Below are 15,905 nucleotides of genomic sequence, written 5' to 3'. Positions count from 1 at the left end.
ACCCGCATCATGGGCAGCGGGCAATCTAAGATTTAATAGTGTAAATAACAATTCTAGGAAAATACCCCTTTTTAACAATCTATACAGCACTAACTCTTTTAATTCTCTGATTTTAACAAATGATAAGTCATACCTGGAACAGTTGGTTGCCTCTTCAATTAACTCTAAGGAAAAATACACCTCCTAACCTCCTTAGTAATGAAACCCTTATTATGAAAACCCTAATTTATCTTTTCCTCCATCTTATCTTTTATCACATCAAAGATGTGGGCTTGGTGGGGTAGTGGGCTGGAGTTTAAAATCCATTTGAGCTTATCTCTTTAGTCTCCAATAAGCCAATAAAACATATTCTTCTTTTATTTATTTATTTTAATTGCTGCACTAAATTGCATGCACTAAAACTTTAATTTTCTCACCTATTTGTAACACCACAAAATTGTCTACTCTCATCTTACTATGCACACACATATAGTACATAAATTCTATATTAAAAATGACAAAGTACGGTGATAATCATAAAAATAAAATTGGGGTATTATAGTAGATTTGGTAATTCATTTGATCAAGCATTTCTATGGTCTACTCTCCCTCCAAATCTCTCTAATTTTGGGGAATTAAAAATGAGAGGTTAGAAGTAGATAGAATCCCTCCAAACCCCTCCTAAAACCTCCCCCACCTCCCTTAAAAAATATTCAAATAAGGTAATTTAACTTACTCTCCCTCCCTCTAGCTACTCTACTCCCCATCCATCCCAACAAGCTATAAGCTTCAGATATCACACGTAATATTCACTTATAGTGGATGAACCTTACCTATATTGAGCACAAAAGTTTGAAGACAGAGAAAGAGATATACAAGTGTGACATCAAAAACTACAGTCTTCACTAACATAATTACATAAATAATATATGGTCAAAACTAACAAACCTCTAAAATACCCATATTTAGTAACTGGTGAGAATTGCACAGATCAGACATTACGATACAATTTTTGCAAGAGGCATCTCACTGATCAGGCCCTAACTTCATTCTAACAACCCTCTTTTTTTGGGTTATTTTCTGATTTTTATCATGGAAAAAGGTCCATGGATGCTCAACACAATGGCAACTATTCTTCCGCAAGGCATGCACTAGAGTGACTAATAACATCCATTAAGGATTACTTCTCATAGAATACCACGTTTCTAATTGTTGTACTTTTTTTTTTTTTCTTTTTGTTGAGTTATGAGTTAAATAGCTAATAAATTGAAAATTATGAACAGTTCTACAAATTCAAAGGGTTATCAAGCAATATATAGATATTAATCATCTTACAGAATCTGCAAGACTGTTGCTGTATTCACAGGCAATTTTCCTATTCACTGCATTAAGAAGAAGTACAAAGATAAGCTTATGGATAATGTAACAGGCTTCACACATATAGAGAGTATATCTTCAAACTTTTCATTCAAGTTGACAACATAAATAATTATAACTTATAGTATTTCTAACTATTAAAAAAAAAAAATCTTTTCTTTCAGATATAAAAAAGTAAACTCCATAATATTTTACAACAAATCATAGTAGTAAATTATTATTGGTTCCAATTTAAATTTACTACTGAAATTATTTTTTTTGTTTACTAATAACAACTTGCCACTTTTTTTTTTTTAGAGAAATAAACTTAAGAACTTGATTCAAAGAAAAATTAGCCAAAATCACCTAAAAATATATTATGCAGTTGTGAAGGAACACCCTCCATCCACGCTGAATAAACATTAACATGTTTTGCTAAATTATGAACTAGTTGCCTAGCCTACGAGTAGTAGAAAAAAAAATAAAACCAAAGGCATCCATAAAATGTTTATAATTGGAGAGTAAATGACCCAATGAAGCAAATAAACAATTTAATATTTATAATTTATTGTGAAAATATTGTAAAAATATAGTTAAAAAAAAAAAAAAAAAAAAAAAAAAAAAAAAAAAAAAAAAAAAAAAAAAAAGGAAATAGATGACCCGTCTGATCTGAAGTGGGTCCCCCATCTGATCTACCGACGTAGTACCTACTATTCAAAGTCTCAGAAACTTCTTCTCTCACCTCAAATTCCCCTCCAATGCAAACGCAACGACAAAATACTTCCCTATACCTTTGCAAATAGGCGTTACTTCCATCAATTTACATTTACTCCCGCCGAAATTTCAATCATTCTTTGCACAATTAGCTTTTTGCAATTGGAATTTAGGAATCCGAATTGGCTGCCCTCCTTCGAGATCTTCAAAATCTCAAACTCACAGCGGACACAGTGAGGGCTCAAAATTGTGGTATGTTCAAGAATCCCCCTTTAAATTCCAACACTTACTTTCGTTTTTCATCTTCAACTCTCATTTCCTTTCTATTTACTGATGATTGTTAATTAACCATACTGGTACATTTGGGAATTCCTACTCTAAATTATTGGGATGTTCTTAATAGAGTCTTTCAAATATGCTTGTAATAATTGTGGAGATGCCACTTGGAGTTTGCTCCAACTGTTTGTGAAAATGACTCTGTGAGTTTTAGCTTAGATCAGTCATTTTGCGTTAAAATTTTGAAATTACTACTAATAAATAGGCACCCCCCCAGGCAGGTGTGTGTTTGGGGAGATCATTTTTTTGGTAATATAGAGTTTAATCTAAAGTGTAATTTGGGACCTGGTACAACCACGGCTTTTAGGACCCAACTTTTATTTTATGGTAAGTATGTGATATGATTTGATTTGGGTTTGATGTAATTTGAAAAAGTGACTATAACCAATATGGGTGAATTATCTTGGTCATGATTTTTCATCTTGTTAGAGAAATGCTACAGGCATAACAATTTTTTCACAGCAATTGAGGTTTCAATTTTTTACTGGTTCTCGTCTGGGCGCGCATCATTGACATCACTTTTTTTACCTAACAATAAGCAATAACAACTTGTCAACTTGGCATTTGTGAACTTTTTTTGCCTCTAGACTTATTGGTTTGATTTAATTGTTTGATAAATCCTTTATTATCTGTTCATTGTGTTGTATCTCATTCATTTTCTTCTTTTCTTCCCTTTCCCTGTCAAGGTTTATGAACTGTGGACAAAAGAATGGGGATGTCAGCTGCTACTACTGCCGCTGAAGGCATAAAATTTTGCATATTTGATTTGAGAAGGGGACAACAAGAGGGGCAGGAGCTCGACAAGATTTTGTTTTTCTTTCCTGCTGATTTGCCCTTTTCAGCACAGCTTTCTGTAATAGGGCTGAGCGAAGGACTTATCACGTTTACAAGGTTAGTACTCCCTCTGGTTTATAAAGCTAAACCTATACTTTTCTGCTTTGTCTCTGTGATAATGATGATAATTCAAGGGGGAAGTAAGCAGAGAAATCAGAATTCAATCAATATAGAGATAATGAAAATAAATGGAGAAACCGGTAGAATCTTGTGCGTGCGCGCACGTGTGCGTACGCCATTTTTTTTTCCTTTGTTTTCTTTTTGATGAGAGAAGCTTGTTTTGGAGATTTTTTTTTTTTACTTCCATTTTCATAATACCCTAGCAGTTTACTGCACCTACTTGAGTTTATCTACAAAGAAGCAATTACAATTTTATGATACAACTGTCTTCTAATCATTATAATTGTAAGAGACTTGTTTCTGCAAAAGGCATGATCCTACTCGAGTATATTTGCCTTCAAATCCTATTACAAGCTAAAGTAAATTGATTTGACCCCTAACACTTTCAATATGTTTCTTTTATTATTATTATTCTTGATGTTAATTTAAAGGTACAACATCTCTTTTTTAATGCAGAATTTTCTCTCCTGAGGCTGCCTGTGAGGTCATAGAAGCAGAGAGGCACTCTCATGTTTTTTATGAGGCAGAACCAGATATCTGGATGGTTATGGTAAGCTATCTCCTTTTTTTGTGGCTTTTTAGAAAAAAGAAAAAAGAAAAAAGATATATACATATATCTGTGTGTGTGTACTGAATAGGTTGATAAAGTAGTTACTATTATCATACTTTGATGGTAATATGCATCTTAATTTACCTATCAAAAAAATGCTTAGAAGGTAATATGTCATATTCTATGCAGATCTGTTATGGTGTTGCTCTGCGTCATTTTATTTTAACAATCTGCATCTAAAATTGTAGACTTGTCTCCCTCATTACAAAATTAATTTAAAACCTTAGCCCTTTTATTCCCCTTTAGTTGATTAATATTTTTCACTTAAATCTACGCCTTTAAACTATATATCTAGTATAAGATGTTGTCATACGGCATACCAGGAGCTGTTTGCTAGTTATGGAAAAGAGGGCTTGAGAAGTTGCTTATTCAACTGTTATTTTTCCTTTGGAGGTTTTCATTGTCAGAATGTATGTGCCATCTTTCCTCCATACATTGCTTGTGTATGTGACTCTGTAACATGAAAGATTTGCCTCTATGCTTGTGTCTTTGAGGGAATAATTCACAAGAAAGACTTTTAGTTTTTGTGAAGAACATATGGAGCTCAGTATGTATCATCTTATTTTAATTTTTTCAGAAATATGTTTGAATGCCTGCTCATAAGCTTAGTGAAGTTTCTTAAGAGTAGTTCTAAGTTATGCTCTGTTTTATTGAAGGTAGTGGAGAAGAATGAGTCAGAAGCTATATGGCGGATTGATGCATTACGAAAGGTTCTTAAAGAAGTTCACTCTCTGTTTCTAATGTTTCATGGATCCATTAGAACATTGATTGAGAAAGAACCTGCTGGAGGATTAATTCGATCTCATTTGTACCCTTTCATCATGGATTATCTAAGTGGTAAATTATCATGCAATCATAAGCCTATTAAATTAACCTATATCTACATTTCTTTAGTCTATGGTTCAAAATATTTCATTGTAAGTCACTAATTGCCAGCATGTCAAAAGCGGTCTCTATTGGATAACTGCTGCTGGGGTAATGCTGAAGTTGCTGTATCAAATGCTCTCCATTGGATTTGTGCTACCCACGTAATGCTGAAGTTGCGATATCTCATACCTTGTAACTTTTCTCTTTTGAGGCAGATTTTCTTCTTGGAAAGAAACTCCAGCTACCATCATTCCGTGACTGTTTAAAGGAGCGTGGAACTGTGCAGATGCTGACTGTAAGTCGGGAGGCTGCAATTGAAGTTCAGGTTTGTCTTTAAGAACTATGTTCATTAGTCATGTGCAACTGAAATTCCTAAGGGCATCTTTGATACACAAGAATAGATTCAAGGATAGAATAGCTATTCCTTCAAATTTGCCACTCAATTGTTGGGTTATGTTTTATTACTGGGAATAATTATTCCTAGGATTGAAACGGAAGAATAATTATTCCTTACCAAAAATTCCACAATTGCTACTTTTTAACCCGCATATTAACTGAAACAGACAAAACCCCAAAAAACCATTGTTGGTGACCACTCCCTAAAAGCTTTGCTGCTCTCCTCTTTCTCTTTCTGGTGTCCGTAATAGTGCAAGACTATTTTATTTTTTTAATATAATTAAAATAAAATATACCATTTGTAATTAATAGATATTAATTCTACAGTTGTTCAATTTATACATAATAAGATGTTAAATGAGACTCACAAAGAGTGAAAAATAATTTTATACAGGCATTTTAAGAAATTTAATTGGTGTATGATTCCATTCCACCATCTTATCATGTTGTACCAAACCATGAAATACAAATTCAAAGTTCTATTCATGTGTTATTACCAAAAAAATGATAGGAATAGTTATTCCATTTTATTTTCTTATATTCCCTGTAATACTCATCTATATTCCCAACCCAGATGTACCGTAAATATCTTCATGATTAACCTATAGTATTTTGTTTGAAGCTGTAAGTGTGGGACTTTGCCTAGACTTTCTTTTTTTGTCTTTTTTTTTATGAAGATTTGTTTTCTGGTATGCTTGGTTACTAGTGGTTTGGACTCTTTTTAAGTCAGATTTATAAGCGTGGTGGAACAATTTTCGTTCTGTTGGATCAAGGACCATTCCATTTGCAGTAATGGGTTTTGTGATCTTTTTATATAGTAATTGAAAAATCCTGGTGTTAATGGTCTTTTTATATATTCCATGTTCCTTCAGGTCATAAGTAATTTGTCTGATTGTTATTGAAATTATCATTTTTTCAAGATCATTTTTTAACTGCAGAAATTCTGTCAAAAATTATGTTTTCGACTGGTTTCCTGATTTTCCACCAAAAAATCATACTTCTCAAAACCATTCTCAAACGCAGAAATTCTGTCAAAAAAATTCTGTTTTCAACTGATTAAACTCATGTATTATTAAATCAGAACGCCTTTCAAGAACCATAGTGCTACTACTTAGACGGTTTTAAATCTCATTCTCTTGCTTAAATATAATTTGTATCTATAAAAGCCATCATTTTCTTAAAAAAGAAAAAGAAAAAGGAGTGTATTGAAGTACCACATATGGATTAAGGGAAAATGGGAATTATCTGTGGTTGATCTCGTGCAAGATTGTGTAGTTTTTTCTAGATGGGAATTCAAATATATGTTAATTTTTGGGCCATAATACCCGAGTAAATTTTTAGGTTTCTCCATCTTTGTGTAGCTTTAAGAATTTAGGTTTAACCTAGCTATAAACTACAACCATTATATATATATATATATATCTGAAAGGTGGGTCTAAACAATTGTTAATTCATTTTCTTTAATTTCATTGAGACTGATTTATAGTGAATATTCTTATGAATTGAGTTTCATGAATTTTTATATTCACCTATTTCTAATGAGTACATCTTGTTTTGCAGTCGCTTGTCAGGATGCTAGAGTCTTTTGCTGGGAACACACAATTCTACTCGCTGATTTTATTTCAGGACCTGCTAGTGTCTACTACTCTTTCTCCTGTATGGATATTTGAATCCTATTTGATCTTTGATGCTTTTTTATTAATATTATGTACTATTTAATTCAATCCAAAAAGTTGACAAGATGCTTAGTAACCATACAACATTCCTGTTAACAGACTTCTGATAATGAACACTGGCGAATTTCTGGTCTAACCTTCTTTATGAAATTTTTTGTCAGGTTGATACCATAAACTTATTTACATATGCTGTTCTGAGGTTGACACCCCGTGCTCTATCCTCTGGAGTTAGTTCCTGGTCCTATTTACGCAAAGGAAGTACAGCATCTAATGTTGCCACTGGCTCCATCTTGGCCCAGTCTGCTTCTGTTTCAGAACAAAATTTTCGTTCTCAGGATACCTCTCCACCTGGTGGAGTTAATAGCCATCACATTGCAAGGCCCTTACAGCCGGACAGGTGGTCCAAAGGCAAAGATGGTTTTCTTGTCACTGACATATGGGGTGCAGAAGCTAGCGGTTCAACTTTGGCCACCCCAACCATTTGGCTTCAGCAGACAGAGGAGAGAGTGTATGTCTGCGCTTATCAGTATAGGAGCCTTACCTTAATCCTTCTTGTTCCTGTTGCCTCCATTCTTAATGGGGAGCAAGGTGTTTCAGTGGTGAAGCAGCAAATTCTTGAAAATGTTAGTTTCCTACCTGTTTTTACTGAATTTTTTTTCCTCTACTGAATCCCTCTGTTTATTCTTGTCCTAAACAATTTGGTGCCTTAATTGCCACCCTAACTTATTGGAGTTGTTGTCCTCTGATAATAAAGTGATACTTTCTTATTAATAATATATATATTTATATATGTGCGCGTGTGTGTGTGTAGTGATACTTTCTTAAGTGTGCCACATTGTTGTTCCAATGAATATAATTATTTTATTGAAATATGTATAGTTTGTTTCTTTAGGATCTTTCTAGTGTCCCTTTAGAGTTTTCAACCTCCTCCCTAGCACTTTGTCTCACTGGGTCTGCTTTTGTTTTCATGGGCATTGTCTGAAGGGACAAACAATTACATTCATCATCCTTTTTCCTGGCATATTGGGGCTATTCTAGGTTGATTCAATATAAAGTTGTTAATTTTTACAGATCCCTATAAATAAGCAAATATTGTAAGTATAAACGACTGAAAGCAACACTAGTTTCCTTCTGTTTCGTATTTCTTATGAAAAACACATTGAGGAGCCATTTGGTCTGCAGAATCCTGATAAGATTCCCATCATTCTCCAGGAATTGATTGGATTTTCTTCTTTGGTTCTTTAATTACATAACACATTCCAAGAATGTCACATTCCAATGTTTCTGGGGAATATGATTACCACATGAATGATGCTAACATGAGATACCCACCGTGTGGGAAATGTGAGAGTTTTTATAAAATGACTAAAATGCCTATATGAATAATACACATACACTCGAATGCACACACTTACATACATCCATATATACACATGTACATATGAGTAATTAGTAAACATAAAATACATCTAATCATCCCATCAGTTTTGCTTGCTCATATGACATCTTGAATACATAGAGAATGATGTTGTTTAGCATTCACAAAGTAGGTTCAAAGAAAGAATGATCCTGAATTACTCAGCAGTTTAATGTAAATGCACTACATTGAGAATTGACATTTCTAGAATGAGCATTTCTTTTTTTGATAAGTAACGGAAGAAATTTAATTAAGAATAAAAAGCCAACCAAGTACACTGGAAATGTACTACAATGGCAAAAATCAAGAACCTAGATTACAATGATCAATAAGATCAAGGAGGGACAAACAAGAACAAGATGGCAAAACTAAACTCCAATCAAGGAGAGTACAGAAGGAAGACTTTATGTCAAGGATAGATTGTTCACAATCCTCAGAGCATCTAACATTCTGCTCCCACCATAAGAAAGACTTTCTGTTAACTCTTGACTCAGAATTTAAATGTTGTCACTTGCTGAGAAAGTTCTGATCATGGCGGACTCCAATTCTTTACTAACAAATTTAGGTCATGTTTTTTTGCATTACAATTTACATGGTTTTAGGTTTCATCTATGTAAACCATAATTGAGGGATTGGCAAAGCTTTGCACATAAACATAATTGAGGGAATAAGTGAATACAAGACAGAAAAGAACAGCAGTGGGGAAAGAAATGGAAAATGCTCGTAAATTAATAAGTTATACCTCTTCAAGCCTTAAACTATTCTGTGAATAGAGAATGATGTAAAGCCAAAATTCCCTTGGTGGATAGAACTATTACTCCACCTGTCCCAAAACGATTGTCCTCTTTTTTTATTTTTATTTTTCATTCTTTCTCTCTTTCTTTTTTCTGGCATGTCCCAAAATGAGTGTGCATTTCAAAAATTCAAAGCATCAAGTTTTCATTTCCTAATGGAAAAGAAGACCAATGTATGAGGTTGCATATGGTACTTTAAAAAAAAAAGTGCATTTCCCAAGGAGTAACAAGTAATAAGGTCAATACATGCAGTGAGGTAAATGAAAAGTTCTATACTAATCCTTCAGTTGGACTTGGAGTAAGTTACCTTTCACTTTAGTTTGATGTTAGATGCTCATTTCTGGAGCTCTTTTGCTGGATGTTGATCATATTTTTTGGTTATAAGATATTGATAATTTTCTGCTTTATGCTCATATATTTTCAGCTTTCTATTGTTTGTCCTTGAGAAAGTAAACTACCATTGTACAGAGTTTTTTTTTTTGGGGGGGGGAGTGTTAGTGTCCTGGAGGCCTTAATACACTGTTGGGCCCCTTTCATATGAGCTTAAGGTTTTGAAAAATTGGTTAACCAACATATTGCATTGAGAGACTGGAAGCTTGTCTGTGGCTAATCTTATGTTCTTTCTTGCCGAATCTGTCAGGCATCACTTAAGATGTTGAAAATTGAAGAAAAACTTTCGAAAGGATGGGCTGGTGAGAATGCTTATCATGTCAGTGGGTATCGCTATTTACTAGTAGATGGTGACAGAGATGTATCCAGAGCTTCTCCACCAGGAAAGGTTACAACCCTAACCAAGGTAAAGCATCCTAGCATAGTTTAGCTTGTTGACAGCATGCTTACTTGGTCCTCTTCTTTAGCATAAAAATTACAGTCATGTTTATTTTCCATATTTATAATTTAATTTTTACTTCTTGTTCTTTTAGGATGTTTTGTCAACAACTTTACATGATTTAAGGGAGGAAAAATCCCATTATCCTTATCTTATTAGAGTTCAGTCTCATTGGATGATAATTTGTTTCTACTTTACAGTTTCGTCCATTCAAGATTTTTATTATGGGATTAATGTGAGGAGATTGATTGAAGCAATAGTGTTATCATTTTAAAGGTTTATTTATAATTATTCTAGGATCATTTGGAGAATGTTGAGGTCCTCACACTTTCTCACTTCCTTCCTGGATTATATCATTTCACATTTTATAAGGTTTGTATCTATGGGTAAAGGATTCTAGGTATGACTCAAGTAGAATATTGTGATGCTTATGTTTAATGTCTCAGAGTGAGTCACGCTCATCAAAATGTGAGGTGCATGTCCAGCTCCATTTTTTTTTGGTTAAAAGGATAAATAAACTACAATTGTGAATTCGAATGGAGACTGCATAATACCTTGACCGTTATGACATTGATTTGCAATATATTCTCCTTTTGTAGCTGTAGATACCCAGAGCAAAGATTAACAAAATGAATTATTGTGGTGAAACTACTGTTACATGAGCTTGGTAACATGTTGAGGACTTCTGATCTATAAGTGATTGATCTTTTTGAGGTGCTATACTTCTTTAAAATGATTAATCTCTGCTTTGGACTGGTTATAGCTTTTGCAACTCTGTAGCAAGAGTTGGTTCATTGTTCAACCCCAGTGAAACAATCTAGATGCACTGATGCTAAACGGACAGCCCAAGCTTTCCTTGAGCAGAGGGATTATCATAAGTTGCAACACAAGAAGTTTGGGAGGTGAAAAGTCACTAGTAGAAATACTAGGAGTTGGTAGCTGATTTACATGAAATTTGGTGGCCTTAAGAGAATTGACATAGGGATTAAAAAATTCACAGCCTTATGATCCTAACCTACACCACTTTTCGGCTAGATTCCTTCATTTAAGCTTCCATATTAATAAATTTTCTATTTATGGTAATTTTTCCTTTTGTTTAAGAGTCAAATTAAGGTCCCAACGGGGACCCCATTTCGGGACGTTTCTTAGAGTCAATAGTATTGCTTTCTGTAATTTTCTCTATTTTGTCTTTTTTTAGCAATTTTGTCTCTACTTTTTAGCCTATTTCGTGCCTGATAGAATTAAGGTTTCCTAGCCAACCTAGGGCTTCTCTAATGTTTTCCTATATAAGTGAGTGTTATAGCCTATTGCCCATCAAATTATTCAGTAGAAAGAGTTTTCTTCTCGTTTCTTTGCCTCATGGATTCAAGGTTTTCTATAGCACTCAGGTGCCTTTTATCTTTCTTGAATTATACATGTTCTACTTCTTGTGGCCATCCCACTATGTCATGCACAAAACATAAATCCAAAGGCATCCACTCAGTGGTTGTCTAGAGGTGGTAATCCCACCTTTTATGTCTCCTGAAGAACTACCCGAAGAGTTGAGAGTGCTGTCCTTTACATTTTCTTGACTCTTGTTTAACATCTCGGTTTTTCCAGAATCCTCATTTAGGCTGCGTTTGGTTCAATGTAAAATGTTTTCCAAGTGTAAAATATTTTCAGGTGAAAGTATTTTCAGAAAAAGAGAATATTTTCAAGTGTTTGGTGGCATTTTAAAAAATACTTTGATAAATATTTTTTAGTGTTTGGTTGTGTTCTTGAAAATACTATAGAAAACACATTTTCTAGTTGATGCTCACATTTTCTCATTTTCCAAACAAATATATAATATCAAACCAAACCAAAAAAATTCATCAAATCCAGTCAAATTGAGAGAAGAAGGAAGAGAGAGAGGCGACTGGGTTCGATATAGAGGTGGCGGGTCGCTCGTCAACGAGGGTCACGGTGGGTTCGATCTAGAGGCGGCGGAGGCAAGATCAGTGACATGGGTCTGATGGCGGTGAGATCGGTGGGTGGGTTTGAAGGAGGCGATGATGGCGAGATCGGTCAGTGGGTCTGAAGGAGGCGACGGCGATGAGATCGGTGGGTGGGTCTGATACCGGCGACGAGATCAGTGGGTGGGTTTGATACCGGCGACGAGATCGGTTGTCTTCTTCACTTTCCCTTCTAGCTCTCTCTCTATCTTTGGGTGTATGCTCTCACTCTCTCTCTTCGGGTGTGTTTTCCAGAAACGCTTTGAAGGTAAAATCAAAGCGTAAATGATTTTACGCTTCAAAAGTGGTTATTTTCCAGTCAAAGCGTATTTGATTTTCCGTAGCTACCAAACATACACAAGGGTGTAAAATGATTTCCTGAAAGTGTTTTCAGGCGAAACAAACGCAGCCTTAGTATCATATCATTTCCAATGGCATGAAGAAGTATTAGCTGCTGGTTTGCTGTCTTCCTTTTTTAATAAAATTAAAGGAATTTAGTGGATGCACATGTGATAGGGCCTTTGTACCCTAGCCTGGGCTGAAAATTTTCCTCTTTCAAAACTTTTCTCCCATACAAATCATTTTCTCATTATATATTTTAAATTCAGAAGGCGATTTAGCCTACAGACAATTGGATTTTTAGATAATTGATTGGATATTTTTTATTATATATTTTTAGATCAAAAGGCGATGGTAGCCTACAGATAATTGGATTTTTTTTCTTCTTATTATATCTTTTTAGGTCAAAAGTAATGGCAACCTACAGAATGGTAATTGTTGTGAAATCTCTTCCTCTGTTTGGTATGTTTTGGGTCTTTCCTCAGGATAATAATATCTCTTGCTTTGAGATTTGAGCCAATGAGAAGCATTTTCGTTTGTTTTGGAACTTTTCTCCTCTGTCTTTATTACCCATGTTTGGAAGAAACATTGTTAGACAACCTTTAGTTGAGCTATTTGCTTCTTTAACTGAGTCGAATGAATAAAAATGATGCTCGAGAATAAATTTAGCTTATTGATTTTCTCGATAATTCCTTGGGTGTCAATTACTTTCTATCTTTTTTCTTTTCTTTTTTAACGTCACCATCATTAACATTGTCAATATAGTATAAATAGGATGATGATGATATGTGGCCTATGGTTGCTATGGATTTGTAATCTATGATTTTGGGTTTATTTGGAGTAAGTTGGGTTATGCCAAAGTCAGTTGTGGGGCTCCTAGCTTGCTAGCAAGGCCAGTTCGGTCGTCATTGAAATGGTCATATATGGATAATTATTCTCCATTGTTTAATGTGGTGTCTTTGGAGGGAAAGAAATGTAGGTGTTTTGAAGATAATGAGAGATCCATACCAAACATCAAGTTATTTTTCTTTAGAACTTTATTGGATTGGTTGTCTGCTTTGCGAAACCAATCATTCTCTTCTTTTTCTTGATTTTCTTGATTATTGTAATTTTTGTACTTGATTTGTTGACCCCTATACACTCCCTGTGTACTAGGGTGTCCCTTTTTTGATATCAATAAAGCTTATTACTTAATATTATTATATATTTATTTATGATGATGATGGCACTAACGTTGATTATGATAATATATAATTGCTAGATATCCATGAGTTAGCCTGAACCCTGAAGGCCAATGTTGTATATATATACTTGCCTGCAGTGTCATGCTGAAGTAATCATGCTGTCTGGGGACTGATGATACTGGTGGAACTGGTTGTTATTATTGTGATGTCATGTGATTGCAAGATGTTTGGGAGTAATAATAAAAGTGATACTAGGTTAATGTCAAATGTTAGTGAGTTTTAGAGCGAAAATGAAATCTGAATTGAGGCCTCCAGGGCCATGTTGGTGAGACTTACTGCTGCTGCCTAGGGACTAAAACTTGTGGTTGCTGTATGAGCTTAGACAGGGTTACTTAGTGATGGGACTAATCTTATCATTTAGTGCCCATCCATAATTGCATCTAAAATTATTCATTGACAATTATACATTGGTTAAACTCTAGGTCTCACCTATTAGTCAAACCTTTAGCTTTGCATGTGGTCTAATGTTAGGGCATTAGCGTGGAACTTGATGACATAATTTCAGATGGAGAATGCTTACTTGTCTGCTTAAACCCTATTGCTGGTCAGCTGATTTCTTGTGAGATGATTTTAAACCTTAACTAGGCTGTTTATTCAAGTGTTGTACTGTTGCAGGAATCTTTGCTTGCCTTAAGTAAGGTTAGAGAAGAAGTTGATTTGGAAAAAGGTAGAATGGAACATGATAATGCAGGTCAAGAGAAAGATTTGGAAGTTTGCATTAGAGCTAAAAACAATGCTTGGGTTATTGCTCGTATTACAAAAGGGAAGGAGCTTTATATGGTTCTAGAGAAAGCCAACGAAACAGTTCTTTATGCCTCTGATGCTGTTGAGAAGTTCAGCAACAGGTAGCCCATTTTATTATATGCTTCCCTTGGTGTTAATTATTTTCAAGGTAACTAGGAAAAATATAAGTAATAAAAAAGGCATGAATATCATGGCGACATGGCCTGATTTAAATTGAAGATAAGTTTCTTTCCACCTGTTTCGGTTGACAAAAAGTATCTCACAAAACTCAAATTATTGTGTTGCATAATTTTTTTTTTCCAGAAAAGAGAGATTTTCTTTTCAGAAAAATCCCAAATGACAATCTTTCTATATATGTATATAATTTTTTGACTGAAATATATGGATATAATTGGAATAGGACTCTTGGTGTTCACTTTTCATTATTTCCAAATATGCCCCTACTTTTTAGCTCAAATTGATTTTATAAAAAATACAAATTTAGAACAAAAAAAGATTTTAAAAAATGATTAAAAGACAAAATTGGAAGCAGAACCCTCGTTCACACGACTTCACCACTCTCATTTATGTTATTTTTCATCATTTGAATTTAAATGTTTCTTACCTACATGTTAAGAGTTCTTACCCAAAAAAAAGACCACCAATTCATAACCTTTTCTATTATTTTTATCTTTTTTTGGAAAAAAAAAAAAAAAAAAAAATCAAACGGAAACTCAATTGCCAAAACTAACCAATAAAATAATCTGAAATAACCCAATTTCTTAGGAACCCTAAAAGAAAAAATGATAAATTTTAATTTAAAAAAATTAAAAAGAGGTCTCTGATCACACTCCATTGTGCGCGAAGAGTCTAGTTCCATAATTGTTTTTTGTTTTTGATGAAATAGTTTCCATAATTGTTGAGTATTCTAGGTTTGAGACCTTTTTGTCTTAGAAAATTATCTTTCTCTAACAATCAATGATTAATCCTGGTTGCTGGATTGCGTATCAATTCTAGCAGCACATAATCTTAATTATCAAATTTGACAGTTATTATTTATCATTCCATGTGATCTTAGATCAACAATAATCATAATAATCATCTGTTTGTTTTTGAGTTGTGCAGGTATTGCAATGGAGCCTTTTCTTTGGATTAGGGAAAATTCGTTGGTTTCTGATATTCACGTTCTTATTATAAATAAGGGATGCACGAACATGGTTAGCATTCTCTAACTGCCATCCTCTTTCTTCCTGACACATATTGGTGGCCTTCCACTGTAATTTTGTAACAAAGAAATTTTATAAGAAAGAAATGAAAAAAAATATATGTACATACATATATATATATATGTGTGTGTATCAGTTACATGAATAAGCATATTTGTTCATGTAAGCATGTTGATCTATTTGTTTTTGTTCCTTTTAGGAGCTGCAATACTCTGCAAAACTGGTCACTGTATTTGCAAGTTTTGTCTACTGTAAGGTTGTGTCCTGGTGTCATACTAGAGATTAGAGAAAGTTTTATGATCTGGAGAGCTACTCTTCTATTAATTATTCTAAAGGCTTCCGTTGGAAGAAGGGGTGGGGGGTAGGAATATCTTTTAACCCAACAATGTTGTTTCCTGTATATTGGTAGTTTTAATATGGGTTTTAGCTCTCCTGTTTTGTTGATTTACTCTTGGCGGAAGCTTCCCAGGCT

General features: G+C 34.1%; 1 protein-coding gene across 3 annotated transcripts; it reads left to right on the top strand.

Moving 5' to 3' along the window:
* Window positions 1–2,073: 2,073 nt before the first annotated feature.
* On the top strand, window positions 2,074–15,877 carry LOC126717759 (vacuolar fusion protein CCZ1 homolog B-like). 3 transcript variants are annotated; one of them, XR_007652746.1, is made up of 12 exons: window positions 2,074–2,301; window positions 3,072–3,276; window positions 3,796–3,889; window positions 4,606–4,786; window positions 4,886–4,924; window positions 5,032–5,141; window positions 6,773–6,868; window positions 7,050–7,511; window positions 9,740–9,895; window positions 14,100–14,329; window positions 15,333–15,424; window positions 15,633–15,877. XR_007652746.1 is itself a non-coding variant. In XM_050419611.1 (11 exons), the coding sequence occupies exons 2-11, from the start codon at window positions 3,095–3,097 to the stop codon at window positions 15,361–15,363; spliced, it is 1,581 nt and encodes a 526-aa protein (XP_050275568.1). In that variant the 5' UTR covers window positions 2,074–2,301; window positions 3,072–3,094; the 3' UTR covers window positions 15,364–15,877. The 3 variants fall into 3 exon arrangements, 2 of the variants coding, with proteins under 2 accessions (XP_050275568.1, XP_050275569.1); XM_050419611.1 differs by having other exon boundaries at window positions 15,333–15,877; XM_050419612.1 differs by lacking the exon at window positions 4,886–4,924 and having other exon boundaries at window positions 2,075–2,301; window positions 15,333–15,877.
* The last annotated feature ends 28 nt before the right edge of the window (window positions 15,878–15,905 follow it).

This window comes from Quercus robur, chromosome 3 (genome assembly GCF_932294415.1).
Source record: "Quercus robur chromosome 3, dhQueRobu3.1, whole genome shotgun sequence".
In the NCBI taxonomy this organism is placed as follows: domain Eukaryota; kingdom Viridiplantae; phylum Streptophyta; class Magnoliopsida; order Fagales; family Fagaceae; genus Quercus; species Quercus robur.
Note: the sequence above shows the minus strand (reverse complement) of the source record. Positions and strands in the feature narration are given on the sequence as shown.

What these genes read in the sequence shown, in the direction of transcription:
- LOC126717759 (XM_050419611.1), top strand. Translation starts at nt 3,095, where the DNA reads ATGGGGATGTCAGCTGCTACTACTGCCGCTGAAGGCATAAAATTTTGC. An exon ending in GGACTTATCACGTTTACAAG is followed by an intron (nt 3,277 to 3,795) that starts GTTAGTACTCCC and finishes TTTTTAATGCAG; the next exon opens with AATTTTCTCTCCTGAGGCTG. An exon ending in CATCATGGATTATCTAAGTG is followed by an intron (nt 4,787 to 4,885) that starts GTAAATTATCAT and finishes ACTAATTGCCAG; the next exon opens with CATGTCAAAAGCGGTCTCTA.